The sequence below is a fragment of the Peromyscus californicus genome, unplaced genomic scaffold (genome assembly GCF_007827085.1).
Source record: "Peromyscus californicus insignis strain IS unplaced genomic scaffold, ASM782708v3 Scaffold_7__1_contigs__length_154581171, whole genome shotgun sequence".
In the NCBI taxonomy this organism is placed as follows: Eukaryota; Metazoa; Chordata; class Mammalia; order Rodentia; family Cricetidae; genus Peromyscus; species Peromyscus californicus.
In genome coordinates this window covers 154,186,342-154,203,343 of record NW_026294595.1, presented here as the reverse complement: position 1 = coordinate 154,203,343, position 17,002 = coordinate 154,186,342, and the positions used below count along the sequence as shown (strand labels likewise).

The 17,002-nt window shown below is 49.9% G+C and overlaps 1 protein-coding gene across 6 annotated transcripts; it reads left to right on the top strand.

Annotated features, from left to right (window-relative positions):
- The first annotated feature begins 48 nt into the window (after positions 1–48).
- Positions 49–16,036, top strand: Uckl1 (uridine-cytidine kinase 1 like 1). 6 transcript variants are annotated; one of them, XM_052726664.1, is made up of 15 exons: positions 52–222; positions 10,095–10,282; positions 10,371–10,477; positions 10,565–10,735; positions 10,815–10,886; positions 11,658–11,847; positions 11,931–11,992; positions 12,598–12,614; positions 14,621–14,719; positions 14,820–14,913; positions 15,014–15,076; positions 15,161–15,283; positions 15,392–15,499; positions 15,572–15,728; positions 15,808–16,036. In XM_052726664.1, the coding sequence occupies exons 1-15, from the start codon at positions 110–112 to the stop codon at positions 15,885–15,887; spliced, it is 1,644 nt and encodes a 547-aa protein (XP_052582624.1). In that variant the 5' UTR covers positions 52–109; the 3' UTR covers positions 15,888–16,036. The 6 variants fall into 6 exon arrangements, with proteins under 6 accessions (XP_052582625.1, XP_052582624.1, XP_052582623.1 ...); XM_052726663.1 differs by having other exon boundaries at positions 10,092–10,282; XM_052726666.1 differs by lacking the exon at positions 52–222 and adding an exon at positions 235–671 and having other exon boundaries at positions 10,092–10,282.
- The last annotated feature ends 966 nt before the right edge of the window (positions 16,037–17,002 follow it).

The following is a 17,002-nucleotide window of genomic DNA, read 5'->3' as shown; positions in this document are numbered from 1 at the left end:
TGAGGCGCAGGCCCTTCCTTAGGCTTGCCGCATGGCCTTGTGGGGCTCGTAGTCCGCAGCGTGCCAGACTCCCGGCGCGCCTCCCTGGCCTCAGCCAGGTTCGGACGCCATGGCTGCGCCGCCGGCCTCCGCAGACGCTGCCCCTTCGCCCCTACAATCCACTGTGGCCCCAGACGTGCCCGGCCGCTCGGCCGAGCAGAATGAGACTGCGTGTGAGGACCGGTAGGCACGGGCCTGGATAAGGCAGGGGCCGCGCTCGCCTCCTGGGAGGGGTCAGCGCACGGCTTGCGTCCCTCCCTAAAGCCCGGGTGGCTTTGCGGCATCTCTGCAAATGGGCCGCTCGGTCTCCACAGCCGCATAGATCCTGGACAGGTTTCAGCGGTTCTCCGGAGCTTTGGGGCCTCCTGGGCCATGTGTCGGCAATCCCCTGCCAGGGAGAGGGAGGTGACAGGTGGCCTTGAGGGCCCCAGCAGATGGAAGGCGGAACTGGCCCAAGCTCTTAGCTTTTGGAGGCACAGAAAATGGAAACCTGTTTGACCTGTGTGGCCTGGGTTTCTGTCCCTGGTGGCTCTAGGCTCCCAGGTGGGTGGTGGACGTGCTCGACCTTCTGAGTTCGTCGAATTTGATCTCACCAGCTCCTACCTACCTGGCGGCCAGTGGTAACTGTGAAGGTAGGATCAGGTGGTGATCTCCAACTGCCCGAGAATTTGGGGGCCCTTTCCAGCCTTTCAGGAGCATGGAGAGGGCTCGGCCTGATCATCACGCGTAGCAACTCCGGGCCACGGCCGCCAGGGGGCGGTGACCGTGCTTGGAACTGCATGTGGCACCTATTCTGGTCTGATTGCACCAGTTGAAAGCCAAATGTCTTCCAGCTCTACGGACCTCAGAGCACAGCTTGGGGAACTGTGAGCCTGGACGACTTTGGGACGGCAGGTGCTGGAGGTGGATGAGGCAAATCCAGGCTAGTTCACACACTCCAAGGCATTCTAACTGGAAGCCTGAAAAACTTGGTTGGGTCTAACAAGGCTGAGTTTGTGACGCTTTCTGGTTCAGAATGTCTTGATATAACCAGAAGCAAAGAGGTCATGGCCGGCCACATACTTCCGAAGGTTCCTGAGGAAACCACCCTGAGAAGATAGACTGCCTTAGTGCCTCAGGCACTGGCAGCAAGCAGTAGGAGAGGGAGTCACTGATAGACCTCTTCATGTCCAGTGTGAGGTTTCTCCTATTGCTTTTCCCAGCACCTGTCCCCATATCTGCCGGCCCTCGAGGCTTTTTCCTTGGAGTCTCCTGACCTTAACTGGTACAACCAGTGGCTTTCATGTCAATATGCAAAATGGATATTAGGCTGAGATTATAGAAGTGGAGAGAAGCTAATGGTGCCCACCCAGAGGCTTGGGATCCAGTTGGAGGTGTGTGAGTGAAGGAGTTACAGTGTGGCAAATGGGCCATGGAAGCCTTTAATCTCCCATTCCTGTGTCTACCTTGTGAACATGATCTTGGTGACTACCTCTGAACCATCCCCTGCCTCTTGCAGGTCTTCCATAGAAGCATCAGGAGGAGTAGCTTGACTGTAGGTCTAACAACGGCCGAGGGACCTTGATACCTTTCTTAGTCCTTTGGTGGTCCAAGTGATGACCCTTCCTCTCTTCAGACCCTGCTGTAGACATTTGATTCTGTCTTCTCTGACACAGGGGAATGCAAATTATAGGGCAGCTCTTCTTCCATGATTTTTATCTTATGTAGGTTCCTTATCAATAAGGCACCTGCTTAGGTCCTCAGTGACCCCTATTTCCTTGATAAGGATAAGGTCTGCAGCAACTCCCTGGTGAGTGATTGCATCTGAGCTATAGCTGACAGAGTTTTCACCTAGTGGATAGGCAGGGGGAAATGAAAGTAACAGCTCCCATCACCACCTACCTCATACAACCCTGAGACCTAAAATGGAAGCCTGAAAGAGGAAACTTCAGGGGCCGGAGTTATTTATTGGCCAGGTAGCCTGATAAATCCTAGGTTAAGGTGAAGTTTAGGGTTCAGGGTCTGATATTCTAGGGCCAAGTTTAGTGAATCAGTCGGTGGAGCAGCCCTATATGTTGACAAACCTGGAATCAGGCCTTCCCTTTCTGAGACCAGCACAGTGTTAGCTTCCCACAGACCTGATAGAGCACTCAAAGAACATGTTAGGATCCCTCTGTTGTGATCAGCCAGCCAAACTTGTACACTGATTCCCTAGGACCTCTTGACTCTGCATCTCTGCCCAGAACAACTTTAGCCTCCCAGAGCAATCCTAGGGCATATCCAGCCAACCACCTGAGTGAGGAGGCAGAGGGACAAACTCTATAAACACATACACACGTACATGTAGACATAGACTCTTCTTGCTCCAGGTATCTAGTAGGGATGTAGACACAGCCATAAATTACCTAGTGAGAAGAGCTGCCTCCAAGGTGCTCCCAGAGTAGCTCCTGTTCAGGTGTGTGAAATCCACTTGGAAGCTTCCTTTTTCCCAATCACCTGCCAGACTGTCTTCATGCTGGAGGCCAGCCACATAGAATGAGGTTGCCATAAGGCCAACCCACCCCTGGAAGAGAATCCCAAGGCCAGCAGAACCTCTCTGATTAGATCTTAAGTCAGTAAAGGAATTTCAGTTGAGACTGGGACCAAACCTTCCCTTTCTCTCTATGCTGTGGGCAGGGAGGTGAGTGTGTCCCCTGCTGACTGATGAGGCCTGGGTAGCCATAGGACTTACTGGAGCCTCTGTAAGGTGGGGGTAGGACAGTTATTCTTGGATGTGTTAGGGTAGAGTTTCAGATTTGTTTATCTTTGTAGGAGGCACCTTGGGGCCAGGGGAGAGGCACCCAGCTCATCACTGACATTCAGATCATCTGGCCTAGAGGGGTCCTCAGATTTCCTTGTCTTGCTGTGTATGCATTTGGGGCACAACTGTATTTCTTCCAGGAAATTTTGGGAAAGGTACTAAAGTACAGTGGTCCTCAGCAAGTCCAGGCTAATGAGCATACTGGCTGACACTGAAATATTCTTCACAACAACTGGCCTGGGGATTGTGCAGGCCAGAGTTAGTACTATTAATATCTGGTGCATGAGCCCTAACTGGGTGATCCTCTTATACATGTGGCCTTGGCCTCTGAGACTAGCATTGTATTCCCTTAGTGCAGTAGGGCTCCTGGGGCCATCTAGCTGCTGTGCCCCACCCCCTATATATAGTAAGCTACTACTGCCAGCCTAGGGGTCCAACCCTGCCTAGCTCTTCTATGCTGCCCACAGGAGTGATTCCATCCATGGAGGATCAGTTCAGGTGGCCAGAAATCCCAAGCTGTCCTCGGGGACAACACTAGTTCTAAGAGGTAGTGATAATCTAACTGCTAGCACCTAGACCACGTATACCTGGGTCATCTCACTGTCCAGGGATACCCACCTCTGAACCTTCTGTACCTACCTGCATCCTTGGCAATGAGCAGCCCCCCAGCTTACCCTGGCATCAGGATCTCAGGGTGCTGGACTCTTGGAGCAGAAGGCAGGTGAGTTGCAGCAGAGTCCCTGCTGAGGAGAACCCCACTTCCCAATGATACTGACCACTCCTGACTTGTGTGTGATGCGTGTCCATGGATATCTCTGAAAACAAACAAGCTGGCAGGTGCTCCTGGGAGCCAAACAATGCTCAGGGCTGCAGATGTGGCTGGCTTGGGATGGTAGGTTATGGTAATGTCTCTTAACTCTGTTTGTACAAATGAACTTTTGTTATTGAGGCCAGAAGCCCCTTTGTCTGTCTGTGGATAAGAGATGAAGTATTTTGTGCTACTTTTCCATCAAGAGGCACCTTTTGTGAAAAATGGGGTGATGCCATATCTCTGGCTCCAGGAGACAGCTATTAACTTTGAGGAGGACAAGGGGTGCTGGGCTTGGTACAGACACAGCATGAGGTGGATTTCTGGCAACGTTCTCCCTGATCTACTTGCAACTGTGCACTCTTCCCATCAGCAGCACAAGCCTTGGAAGGGATCTTCACCAAGGTGGAGAAGAGTGGCTGATGGGGAACTTGGGGAAAATTCCCCCAAGGAAACTGGTACTGCAAGAATCAGGGGGATCAGGAAAACAGCCCCAGCCTGTTGCCTCCTTTGTCCAATTTCTGTCTGAGTGTGTCATGGCTTTGTGTGTACTTGTGTTTACCAATGGTGGCCAGGGCACAGCCTACAGGCAGGCTTTATCAGGTTGTTTGGCCCTCTTGCAAGTCAGATGTTCTGCATTGGAGTAGTTTCCTCCCAAAAGCTGAGGGCAGCTCCCTGGGGAAAGTGGAGGAAGCCTGGTGGGAAGACAGAGAACCTGAATTTGTTTTTTGTTTATTGTGGCCTCCCAGAGCTACACTGTGTACTGTGGTCATGCTGCCTCTAGGGACCAAGGCAAGACCCAGTCTGGAACTCTGGGGAGTCTCTGCTCTTTCCTCTAGCTGGGGCCCCCCAACTCTTGCCCACTGGAAAGGACAGCCCAGTGGATAAGCTTCACAGATCCATTTGTTTACTGTGGATGGATTAGTATACTCAGGTGAGCAACCAGTTACCCTCTGTCTGGGGACCTGGGGATCTCATTGTTTGTGTTTATAGTTGTTGCCTCCCTTTTTGACTGAGCCGTTCAGGCAGGCCTGAGTTGGGATGCCGGTGATACCCCTTCAGTAAGCTCATCATTTCTTGACCTGTGTCCCTCACATGCTATCTGTCCCTAAGATCCTTGACTGGCAGACTCAGTTCTCAGTATTCAGCTGTGTTGTTTATGCCTAGCCTCATGCTCTCAACTCCTGCACTTGTCTCCAGTGCAGTGGAGTTAAGGCTGAACTTTTAACAGACTGACTAATTATTCCCTATGCTCGTTCTCTGAGCTCTGGTAAGGTACAGAAACAAGCAGGCCTATTGTCTTTGTCCCCAAGGATGAATGCAATGTGTTTTGCTGGTTGGATGCAAATGGGCTCTTTTCATGATGCTCACTTGTATCTATGTTGTCCTGTACCTTTCAGAGCTGCCAGTATGAGCAGTTACATGTTGAGTTTCTACCCATTCTTTCCACTGCCTGTCCTCTAACTCATGTGCATACAGCCACAATCTTTCTGGTTCTAGGAAGCATTATCCAGCTGAGAACATCATTGTTCTCAAACTGGGCTATCCCAGAGGTAGAAAGAAGTTTGCCTCGAGCCACATCAGCCCCATGAAGCATCATACTGAGAGTTGTGAGGCAGCAGTAATAGAAATTACCAGACAAACCCATCTTCCGTTTTGATGAGAGAGCTTGTACTTGTAAATCATTCAAATGTGACAAAAGTCCCTGTCTCAAATTGTGGTCTCCAGGGAAATGCTGATTATTATACTGACATATTTGCTTTCAGGGTTTCTGAGTACACACCTTTCTTACAGACATTGGCGTGTATGTGCATTTGGGTGAGCATGTTTTGGGGGTATAATGAGGATCAGGCCCCGTACTTGTTTATTAAGCTATGTCCTCAGTCCCTAAGTGAGCGTCCTTCATCTATTGGCTTTTATGTAAACTGAACCTTTTTTCATTATAGTATACTTTTTTTACCCAAGAGTGCCCTAGGGATACTTGTTCTGATCTGGACCTGCCAGTCTTCCTCATTCACCTCAGGCTTACCTGGTATTCCATCCAGCATTCTTTCTCTTGCAGTACTCCAAACTATACCAGCCACTGTATGAGGCATCCCACAAGGAGCTAGCCTGACCCGTCCATCTGCCATTTCTATAGGCAGCCCTCTTACCCATCAGACACTATCCTGTATCTTCAATATCCACAGGTCAATTTGACCCCACATGGGTGAGCCATAGCATGCCAGGCTAAGCCACTGACCTGAGAGCTTCTTGGGTAGTTTGAAAGCTGAGGCTGGGATCATATGACCTACACAGATTTCCTTTTAGACGGTGTGTAGCAGGAATCTTAGGAGGTCTTATTAATAAAATCAAACCTGAGGCCAGTTATTGGGGTGAACACTGGAAGATCAGAGAGATCAAAACAAGCCACAGCTAACCTCACCTGACCAACTTCTCAGCTGATCTTGTTTCCTCAGACTGGAAGCCTCTGTGTCTTCATCCAGAATGAATCTCAGCTGAACTGCTGCTAGAAGCCTGAAAGCTTAACCAGCCAAATGCTTCTAGTTTCTGGTCCTCACACCTTATATACCTTTCTGCTTTCTACCACCACTCCCTGGGATTAAAGGCTCGCTTTCTGGGATTAAAGGAGTGTGTCACCATGCCTGGCCGTTTCCAGTGTGGCCTTGAACTCACAGAGATCCAGAGGGATTTCTACCTCTGGAATGCTAGGATTAAAGGTGTGAGTGCCACCATTTTCTAGCCTTTGTATCTAGTGGCTGTTCTGTCTCTGACCCCAGATAAGTTTATTAGGGTGCACAATATTTTGGGGAACACAATACCACCACAACGGTGGCCAGAAAATGCCTCTGTTAAGTGTATGTCTCATTCTCTTAGCACCTTTTAAAATTAATTTTTTGACGTTTGTTTTTATTTTATGTGCATTAGTGTCTCACCTGCATGTGTGTCTGTGTGAGGGTGTCAGATCCCCTGGAACTGAAGTTACAGTGTTGCGAGCAGCCAAGTGGTTGCTGGGAATTTCACCTGGGTCCTCTGGAAGAACAGTCAGTGCTCTTAACTGCTGAGCCATCTCTTTAACCCTTTCTTAGTACTTTTGCATCAGGCTGTACCTCAGAACAAATGGCAAGTATTAGGGAGGGGATGCAGCACATGGAGCCTCTGTAGAAGCTGCTTGTCTTAGGGTTTCTATTGCTGTGGAGAGACATCATGACCACAGCAACTCTTTTTTGTTGTTGTTTGTTTGTTTTTGTTTTTGTTTTGAGACAGGGTTTCTCTGTGTAGCTTTGGGCCTGTCCTGGATCTCGCTCTGTAGACCAGGCTGGCCTTAAACTCACAGAGATCCACCTGCCTCTGCCTCCCAAGTGCTGGGATTAAAGGCATGCGCCATCACTGTCCGGCATAGCAACTCTTATAAAGGGAAACATTTAATTGGGGCTTGCTTACAGTTCAGAGGTTTAATCCATTATTGTCATGGCAGGAAGCATGGAGGCATGCAGGCAGACATGGTGCTGGAGAAGTAGCTGAGAGTTCTACATCTGGATCCACAGGCAGCAGGAAGAGACAGTGAGCCATTAGGCCTGGTTTGAGCTTCTGAAACCTCAAAGCCTACCTCCAGTGACATACTTTCTTCAACATGGCTACATCTCCTATTAGTACCACTCCCTATGGGCCTATGGGGGCCATTGTAGCTAAAGTTTTCCTGCCTGGCCCACAGTCAGGGCAAATCTCTCTCACCCGCCAGTCCCAAGCCGCTCAAACCCGATCAAGTAAACACAGAGACTTATTTTGATTACAAACTGTATGGCCGTGGCAGGCTTCTTGCTAACTGTTCTTACAGCTTAAATTAATCCATTTCCATTAATCTATACCTTTCCACATGGCTCATGGCTTACCGGCATCTTTATACGTTGTTTCTCATCATGGCGGCTGGCAGTGTCTCTCTGACTCAGCCTTCCACTTCCCAGCTCTATTCTCCTCCTTGTCCCGCCTATACTTCCTGCCTGGCCACGGGCCAATCAGTGATTTATTTATTGACCAATCAGCAGCACATTTGACATACAGACCATCCCACAGCACCTCCCCTTTTCTTTTCTTAAAAAGGAAGGTTTTAACCTTTACACATCTCCAAAGTCAGCTTGGTATATTTGGGAATTTGGGCGTAGCTTCTCTTACTACTTCCTGCTGGAGGGGGGCGCTGTATCTTATGGGGACACAAAGAATATTTTAGGGTTATGGAGTAGTCCATGAGGGTGTATCGTCTGAGCCAGTTGCCTTGAAACGGTTCTGGATGTTGGATCATCTGGGCCATGGTGTCATCAGAGACCTTTCAGGTGGTCTTGGCTGGTCAAACCTGATGTGTCTTAATCTGGAACAAATCCATAGCCTCTGGCTTTCTGTGGAAACAAAAGCAGAGCCTCCTTTCCAAAGCAACATATCCTTACATCCAAATTTTAAAGTCAAGGTACCTTTAAAATATACATTTTGGCATAACTCAACAGCTTTTGTAATCAAATGTTTTTCTGCAGTTAAAAATCCCAAAGACAACACAATCCAGATTCTCTGTGTGAAACTCATCTTCACGTGGCTTATTTTTTATATTAATTTTACTGTCTCTTTAAAGACTTTATTTTTTAAAACTATGTATTTGTTTCTATACTGTATATATCACCTTTTTTTGTCTCTTTTAAGCCTACGTATATTTTACACACATTTTAAACTATTACATCTGAATCTGTCTTATTGTGAATCTGTTGCTTTAAGCTGCAGCAGCTGTGGCTGCTGGCTCCGCCCACCTCAGCTTCCCAACATGGCGGCGGTATGCTTACCGCCAGCTCTGGGAGCTATCGTGGGTCTATGCTTTTATCCAAGCAGCATGTAGCCCAGAAACCTCTTTTTTTGTTTTGTACTAGCAAAGACTAAATCCACCAAGCAGCTTAATGTGCCACTTGCAGAGGCCTCATTCCCGCCATACTGCAGGTCGAGCATGCACGCACGCTAGGAACCTGCCAGTAGCTCAAACCGGCAGGCTGCCGCTAACTTGAAAGAGACAACTAGGAACTGTTTTTAGCTCCGTTTTAGAATCTTTTTTCTCAGTTTTTAGGTGGAAACTCTTGCCACCACGTTGGACGCCATTTGTAGCTGAAGTTTTCCTGCCTGGCCCACAGTCAGGGCAAATCTCTCTCACCCGCCAGTCCCAAGCCGCTCAAACCCGATCAAGTAAACACAGAGACTTATTTTGATTACAAACTGTATGGCCGTGGCAGGCTTCTTGCTAACTGTTCTTACAGCTTAAATTAATCCATTTCCATTAATCTATACCTTGCCACATGGCTCATGGCTTACCGGCATCTTTACACGTTGTTTCTCATCATGGCGGCTGGCAGTGTCTCTCTGACTCAGCCTTCCACTTCCCAGCTCTATTCTCCTCCTTGTCCCGCCTATACTTCCTGCCTGGCCACGGGCCAATCAGTGATTTATTTATTGACCAATCAGCAGCACATTTGACATACAGACCATCCCACAGCAGGCCATTTTTATTCAGACCACCACACTGCTCATTCTCAGATGTGAAGGCCATGGCTAGTAATGACACCCCTTTAGGAATGCAGAACAACTGCTGTATCAGCAGGGTTCTGATTGCCCACCTAGCATGAGTGTACACAGTTACACAGATCTACTCTGACCTTCTTTGGGTTACATTTCCCTCTTGCACCCTCTGTTAGTCTCTCCTCTATCTTGGGTCACCTTCTCAAACCACCACCACACACATACAGGTGGCATTTACAGGCTGTTGGAGGTGTCTGGCTTGGGAACACGGAAGGAGTCATACTGAGAAGTGGGTTCTTCATAGGCCTTCTAGCCTCCCTTCCTACTTTCTTTCCTACATTTCTTTTTTTAATTTTTTTTTTATTTTACATACCATCCCCCAGTTCCACCTCCCTACCATTCTCACACCCCCCATATCCCCCCTCTTTCCTACATTTCTTGACAAGGTGCCAGACCAGGGAGTCCCCCAGAACATATATCTTGCCACTGGCATGTGGCCAGTACATTGCATTCTCACCTCCCAGGGCAACAGCCATCCTGCAGAACAGCAGTGGCTGGAGTACCCAAAGAATATGCTGTGTTGGGGAGAGGGGCACAGTCCTTAATGGGATCTTCCTTATCCTTGAATATTCATTCCCTGGGAATGAAGCCCTACCCACTACAGTCCACAGAGGAGTAGGATTGTAGCGCTGAGATTGTGTATACCCTCCTATGTCCTCTTGCCACTAATTGCTGTCCCTTGTCCTTGCTGTGTGAGTAGTCTAAGATCTTGTGCTCCCATTTACTCCATGGACCAGCTAGCTATAGGTATGTTTCTTGGGCACACGCTCCCCAGTTGAGCCCATACTGTGTCCTACTTGGGCATGACCAGGGAGGTTGACAACTGTTGATTGAGGCTTAGCACATTCCTCTTCACAGCAGCAATGCAGGGTCCTTGGACAGACTTCTCCCACCAGTGGGTACCGGGCGCTCACCCCGGAAGCGCACCACCAGCCAGTGCAAGTCAGAGCCACCCCTGCTTCGTACAAGCAAACGTACCATCTACACAGCCGGGCGTCCACCATGGTACAATGAACATGGCACACAGTCCAAGGAGGCCTTTGCCATTGGTAATAGCAGTGTGGGAAGGCACCTTGGGGATCAGGCTGCATGGTCAGCCCAGCTGCAACTAACTGCAAGGTAACCTTCCACACACAGGTTTGGGAGGTGGCAGTGCATCTGGGAAGACCACTGTAGCCAGAATGATCATTGAAGCACTAGATGTGCCTTGGGTGGTCCTGCTGTCCATGGATTCCTTCTATAAGGTAAGGCCCTGTTCATCTCCCTCCTTGTGACCCTTTTGCCCCTGAAAATGTAGGCCTGTGGTCACTGGGCTTCATCATGCCCCCTAGGTTCTGACACAGCAGCAGCAGGAACAGGCTGCCTGCAACAATTTCAACTTTGACCACCCTGATGCCTTCGACTTTGATCTCATCATTTCCACCCTCAAGAAACTAAAGCAGGGCAGGAGCGTCCAAGTACCCATCTATGACTTCACCACTCATAGCCGGAAAAAGGACTGGGTAGGCCCATGGTCTTAGGACCCTGGAAGGGGCTGCAGGGGCCTGAGCTGAACATTGAAACTCCCTGGTTCCTTTGCAGAAAACACTATATGGTGCAAATGTCATCATCTTTGAGGGTATTATGGCCTTTGCTGACAAGACACTGCTGGAGGTGAGAGTTTGCTGGGAGTACACACTCCACAGGTGTCCCCTTAAACACAATTCCTTTGAACACCCTGCCTCCATGCTTTGTGCTCTCTGAGAAGACTACTCTATCAGGCACTTCTAGATGAGCCCCACCTGGTGTATTCTAGACAGCTGTTCTGTACCATTAGCTAACTGACTACTTGAGTGGAGTGTGGCTTCTGGGAACAGTAGTTTCCTCTCCTATCTGTTGAGAGCTGTACTTCTGTTTCCCCTGCTCTTGATATTCTTCCTTGTTGAGGAACAAACAAGGACTTAAAGTCAGTGAGTTTGAGGGAATTTGCTGCAAGGCCTCCACAATATACCAGAGTGTGACCCTGGCCCAGGCCAAGAGGACTCTTACCATGTCATTACCTTATCATGGCAGCCCTGATCCCCACATAGCTCCTTCAGGGATCACCTATCACATGCTGACTGGAGGAGGCCACACTCTGAGCTCACAAAGCCCTACTCTTCCAGTGTTCATCGGAGGTCTGAGTGAAGTCATATGTACATCACGCTGCCAAGTCAGCCTGACTTGTCAGTTGTCTCCATTCTGTACCCCATACCCACAATGCGTCCCAACACACTTCCTATGAATGCACCCTACATGCACTAATGATTAGGCCAATGAGTGTCCTGTGGGCAGCTGGCCCCAATGACATGTTGCCACTCTGGCTCTGTGGATCCTGGCTTCTATTTAATGGTGCCACTGGTGGCTGCCTTAGCCCTGTGAAACTGGATTGTTGTTCCCACCCAGCTCCTAGACATGAAGATCTTTGTAGACACAGACTCTGATATCCGACTGGTACGGCGGCTACGCCGGGACATCAGTGAGCGAGGCCGGGACATTGAGGGTGTCATTAAGCAGTACAACAAGTTTGTCAAGCCTGCCTTTGATCAGTACATCCAGCCCACCATGCGCCTGGCAGATATTGTGGTGCCCAGAGGTGAGCTTGTCAGCCTTGTCTTCCAGCCAGTGGGGCAGAAGGGCTAGCAACTTCTGAGTTATCCTCTCTTTCTCCCCCTCCAGGGAGCGGGAATACAGTAGCCATTGACCTGATTGTGCAGCATGTCCACAGCCAGCTGGAAGAGGTTAGTCAGCCAGATAGCACTCAAAGTCCCTGTCTGTCTGTTGTCCCCACGCAGCAGCCTGCGCATCCAACCCCACACATCCACTGTCCCCTGCAGGTACTGACTCAAGTGTTCTGAGCCTACTTCCTAACCTTATTTAAATGGCCCAGCCCTCTAGGATAGGCAAGGGGACTTGACCATTCATGGAAGGGTGCACTCCTCTCCCTCCCAACCCCGAGAGTAACAGGGTGATCCACTATCCACTAGTCTAGGATTGTGGATTTCAGCATTGAGTCCCCCATCTTCCCTTTCTGAGTGGGTCACTCTACAAGTGATATTTTCCCACTATAGGTCCCAAATTAGGCGGTTTATGGCTGGGCTGTGGTGTTTGGCTACAGTCCTGCCTAGGCACTACTACTACAGCCCAGAGCCACAGGTCCCAACCCAGCTTGTCCCCACTTTAGAGGTCCTTAGAAGCTTGCCTCCTCTTGCAGTTTGCAGACCCTGAGCTATTTCCACATGGGCTGTGGAGTATCTGTCACTGGGGGTTGGGGGTAGCCTGGCTGCTTGCCCTGGTCACTGATGCATCACCCGTTCCCTTGTGTCTCCCTGTATTGCTGCCACAGCGTGAACTCAGCGTCAGGTAAGACTCCACAACTCTGCACAGATGGAGGCATTTCCAACATCTACATAGAGCTCCGGGTCAGCTGTCACCTAGCCAAGCAGACAGTCCATATCACAGGGGTAGAGTGGTGCAATTTTCCTGCTATTCCCCTACTGGCAGATAAGAACACTAAGGTACAGAGAAATTAAGGAATTTTCCGAGGAGTTTTTGTTTATTTGGTTTTGTTTTGTTTTTCTCTCAAGACAAGTTTCTCTGTGTAGTCCTAGAACTTGATCTATAGACCAGGCTGGGCTCAAACTCAGAAATCTGCCTGCTTCTGCCTCAGGAATGCTGGGATTAAAGTCACGTGCCACCACCGCCTGGCCTTTCCCAGGGTTATGTTTTACCTGTGCTGGCCAAATGTTCAGAGGCTCTTTCCTCATGCAGCCTATGTTGGGGTCCAGCCACAGAGAACACAGCTGTCCTCCTGGACTAGCGCTGCAATGCACGGTCCACACTGACATGTTCCTGCAATCATAAACCCTGGGTCTGCATCTAGGCTACTATATCTTATAAAGTGAACCATCCCATGGGCCATAGGCTCAGTTGAATCTCCCTGAGGAGTGGGGAGTAAGGGCTTGGCTCTGCCTTCTCCACCCAGGCCCTGCCTTGTCCTAGCTTAGTCTTCAAACTGCAGTACAACACAGACAGAAGGAGGCGATGCTGGCGTTGCAACAGAAGCTGGGATAGGCTGTTAAAACCATTATCATCCATGGCTGATCAAAGCCCAGGCAAGAGCCATAGGTAGCACCAGGGACCTGCCCTTCTTCCAGGCTTTCCTCAGAGTTGGGAAGATCCAGTTGAGCCACTGTGGGAATCCTCATGGCCCCCCTGGACACCTTTAGGAGTTCTGAGCCAGTGTTGGAAATGCCTCCAGGGCTATCTAAATAGCCCAGCTTCCTGTCCTTGCATGAGTCTCCGCTTGGCCTCACCAAGACCAGGGTGCCATGGACCTGTGCCAGGGCCCTTATAAAGCCTCAATTCTGAGAAAAATCTCCAGGCACAGCCAGCTCCACTTTCCATTTTCTGGTCAGCCAAGGAAGTGGTGGCTGACCCACTTGGTCTTCAACTCCAGCAAGTTACTGGTGAACAGGAGGGAAAAAAGTCTGGGTGTAGGTGGTGCTCCACCCTCAGGCACCAAGGGTGTCAGTGCCAAGACAGCTGCCAGCCTCCTGCCTCAAGTCTTTAGCCAGCTGGTAGCTACAGGGCACCTTCTGTAGGGACTTGGCTGCTCTCCCCACTAAGTGTTCTTCTCTCTGTTCTTTTCCTCTTCGTAAACCTGTTTCCTGCCTTGTTCCCTCCCTGAACACGCTCTTCACCTGTCGAGCAGAGGAAGCTGCGTTGGGATATGTGAGCAGAGCAAGCTCTGAGTGTGCTGTGCTGTGTGCTGCCCCACACCCTGCACTGCTCCTGCACTTTTTGCTTCAGTGACCCCTCCTTCCACGATCACTGTTTGTACCTTCCCCCTAACCAGCCCTCCCTCCTGCCTCTCACAAGTCCTTGGTCCTCCCCTCTCCAGGCTTGGGTTTTGAATGGGTAGCCTTTGGCACTGAGCCCTCCTTGCTTTGCCCTCCCTCCTGAGAGGGGCTACACATTACCTGGGGTATGGGTCTGAGTGGAGCTTGACCCTACAGCTTACATTCTCCCAGGAGAAGTTGGGAACAAGCTGTCCATTTGGAGGCTGAGATCTGTTCCCACAGTAAGCTCCCTTGTTACCTATGTCTGACCTCTTTATCTGAGCCTAGGAAGGGACCCTCATGCCTCAGCCCCTCAGCATCCTCCTCACTGAGACTGTGTTCAGTGTTCAGAATTGAGCATTCTCACTTTTGCCTGGCATTTTAGGTGACAAGTCATCTTTCATGGGTAGACAGTCAGCAGACAGCTTCCACCCCGCACGTGCCCCTGCCCCCATGGTGATGTTCAGATGTCCTCTGGGGCAGAAAGGGACTTTTGGATAAGATATGCCAATCAATTTGTATCTCTAGGGCCGCTTTGGCCTCAGCTCACCAGTGCCATCCCCTTCCCCAGACGTTGAGTGTCCTCAAGAGTACACCACAGGTACGGGGCATGCACACCATCATCAGGTAAGGGCCCACCTATGGAGTGCTATACCCCCAATTCTGCTCCACTCCACCCCCAGGTTCTGGCCCATCCCTTTCTAAAGTCTGTTTATTCCAACATCAGGGACAAGGAGACCAGCCGGGATGAATTCATTTTCTACTCCAAAAGATTGATGCGGCTGCTTATTGAACATGCACTGTCCTTCCTACCCTTCCAGGTGTGGGTTTGTGGGAGAAGGGGTAGGTGTCTTGCCATCCTGGGCTTATGATGCGGGGCTCAGCTCTGGCTGCTCATAGATACCCCAACTCACTATGCAGGACTGCACTGTACAGACCCCACAGGGGCAAGACTACGTGGGAAAGTGCTATGCTGGAAAGCAGGTGAGATGGCAATAGCTGCTGGGGTAGGAGGCTATAGGTTGGAGGCATCCAGCTTGCAGCTTACTCACCCCTCCCTTTCCTTAGATCACCGGAGTGTCCATTCTTCGTGCAGGGGAAACCATGGAGCCTGCACTGCGTGCTGTGTGTAAGGATGTGCGCATCGGCACTATCCTCATCCAGACCAACCAGCTCACAGGGGAGCCTGAGGTGTCCAGCCAGGGAGAGCTGGGGGTCACAGTGATGCCCAGCCTATGAGGAGAGTGGGGGGCTCAGAAGCCTGATGTGGGGGCCCTCTAACCTTACTATCAATTATAGCTCCACTACCTGAGACTTCCCAAGGACATTAGTGATGACCATGTGATCCTGATGGACTGCACAGTATCCACAGGTGCTGCAGCCATGATGGCTGTACGTGTACTGCTGGTAAGTGTGCCTGGGTGGGCTGCAGGTAGGTTCCCTCGGTGTTGGAACTTATCCTGTCCCCATGCTGCACAGGACCATGATGTGCCAGAGGACAAGATCTTCTTGCTATCCCTGCTCATGGCAGAGATGGGTGTGCACTCTGTGGCCTATGCATTCCCACGTGTAAGAATCATCACCACAGCTGTGGACAAGCGTGTCAATGACCTTTTCCGTATCATCCCAGGCATTGGTGAGGCTGTCATAGTCCAGGGGCATGGCTGATGACCTAGGAGGACCCAGTCACACAAGGGTCCCATTTCTTTTTGCAGGGAATTTTGGTGATCGCTACTTTGGGACAGATGCAGTTCCTGACGGCAGTGATGAGGAAGAGACAGCCTCTGTGGGCTAGTTCCCAGTCTGAGCTACTCTTATTTCTATCAAGCCTCCTGTCTCCTGGTCTGGGATTGCAGAAACAACACATTAACTTATTTGAATTTAAAATGTTATCAGACATTCAGTTTACACATTTTATAAATCAATAAAGCTTTAGAAAATGAAGGTGTGGCAGAATGTATCCTGGGTGGGCTCAGCTGAGGCAGTCTCCAAGGTGTGTGTAGTGGTTTGAATAGGTATGGCCCCCATAGACTCATGTGTTTGAATCCTTGGCCCATAGGGAGTGGCAATAGTAGGTGTGGCCTTGTTGGAGGAAGTGTCACTGTAAGGGTGAGCTTTGAGGTCTCACATACTCAAGCTACGCCCAGTACACAGTCTCCTCCTACTGCTAGCAGAACAAGATGTAGAACTCTCAGCTTCTTCTCCAGCACCATGTCTGCCTGTGTGCTGCCATGCTTCTCACCATGATGATAATGGACTAAATCTCTGAACTGTAAGCAAGCCCCAATGAAATGCTTTCCTTTTTAAAAATTGCCGTGGTCATGGTGTCTCTTCACAGCCAATAGAAACCCTAAGACAGAAGTTGAGAATGAGGTGAAGGGTCCAGCTCTATCCAGCAGGACAAGGTATTCTCCTCCCTGTATTCCTTACAATTGAAAACTTATTCATTCATTGCCTGATGAAGATAAGGAAGTGGGGCCTCCAAATGAACCATACAGCCCCGTGCCCACCTGATCTGGACCTGTGCACAGACAGGGCTACCTAGGGTTCTGAGAGGAGGCAACCCTTGTGACCACTTCCTCCCAACCACATTGATACTACCAAAGGATCCATAAAAAGCTGGTATGTGGGCAGCTATGACAAGGACTGAGCCATGGAAGAAGACCCAGCTCCAAGATGGTCGGAGCCTCAGGTTTTCAGAACCAAAGTCTCATGTCCAGCCCTGCCTTGCTGCTACTAGACTCTAGAGGGTAAGAGAAGCTTCTCTGGAAACTGCCAGGCATCTTGCTCCTGTCATGTTGATTCTATCCCAATGAGGTGACAGACATATGCATAGGGACAACTATTGGATATGAGCTGTGGGTCTCTGAACTGTGACGGGTAGGCTGGGAACCTAAAATAGGTTCCCTC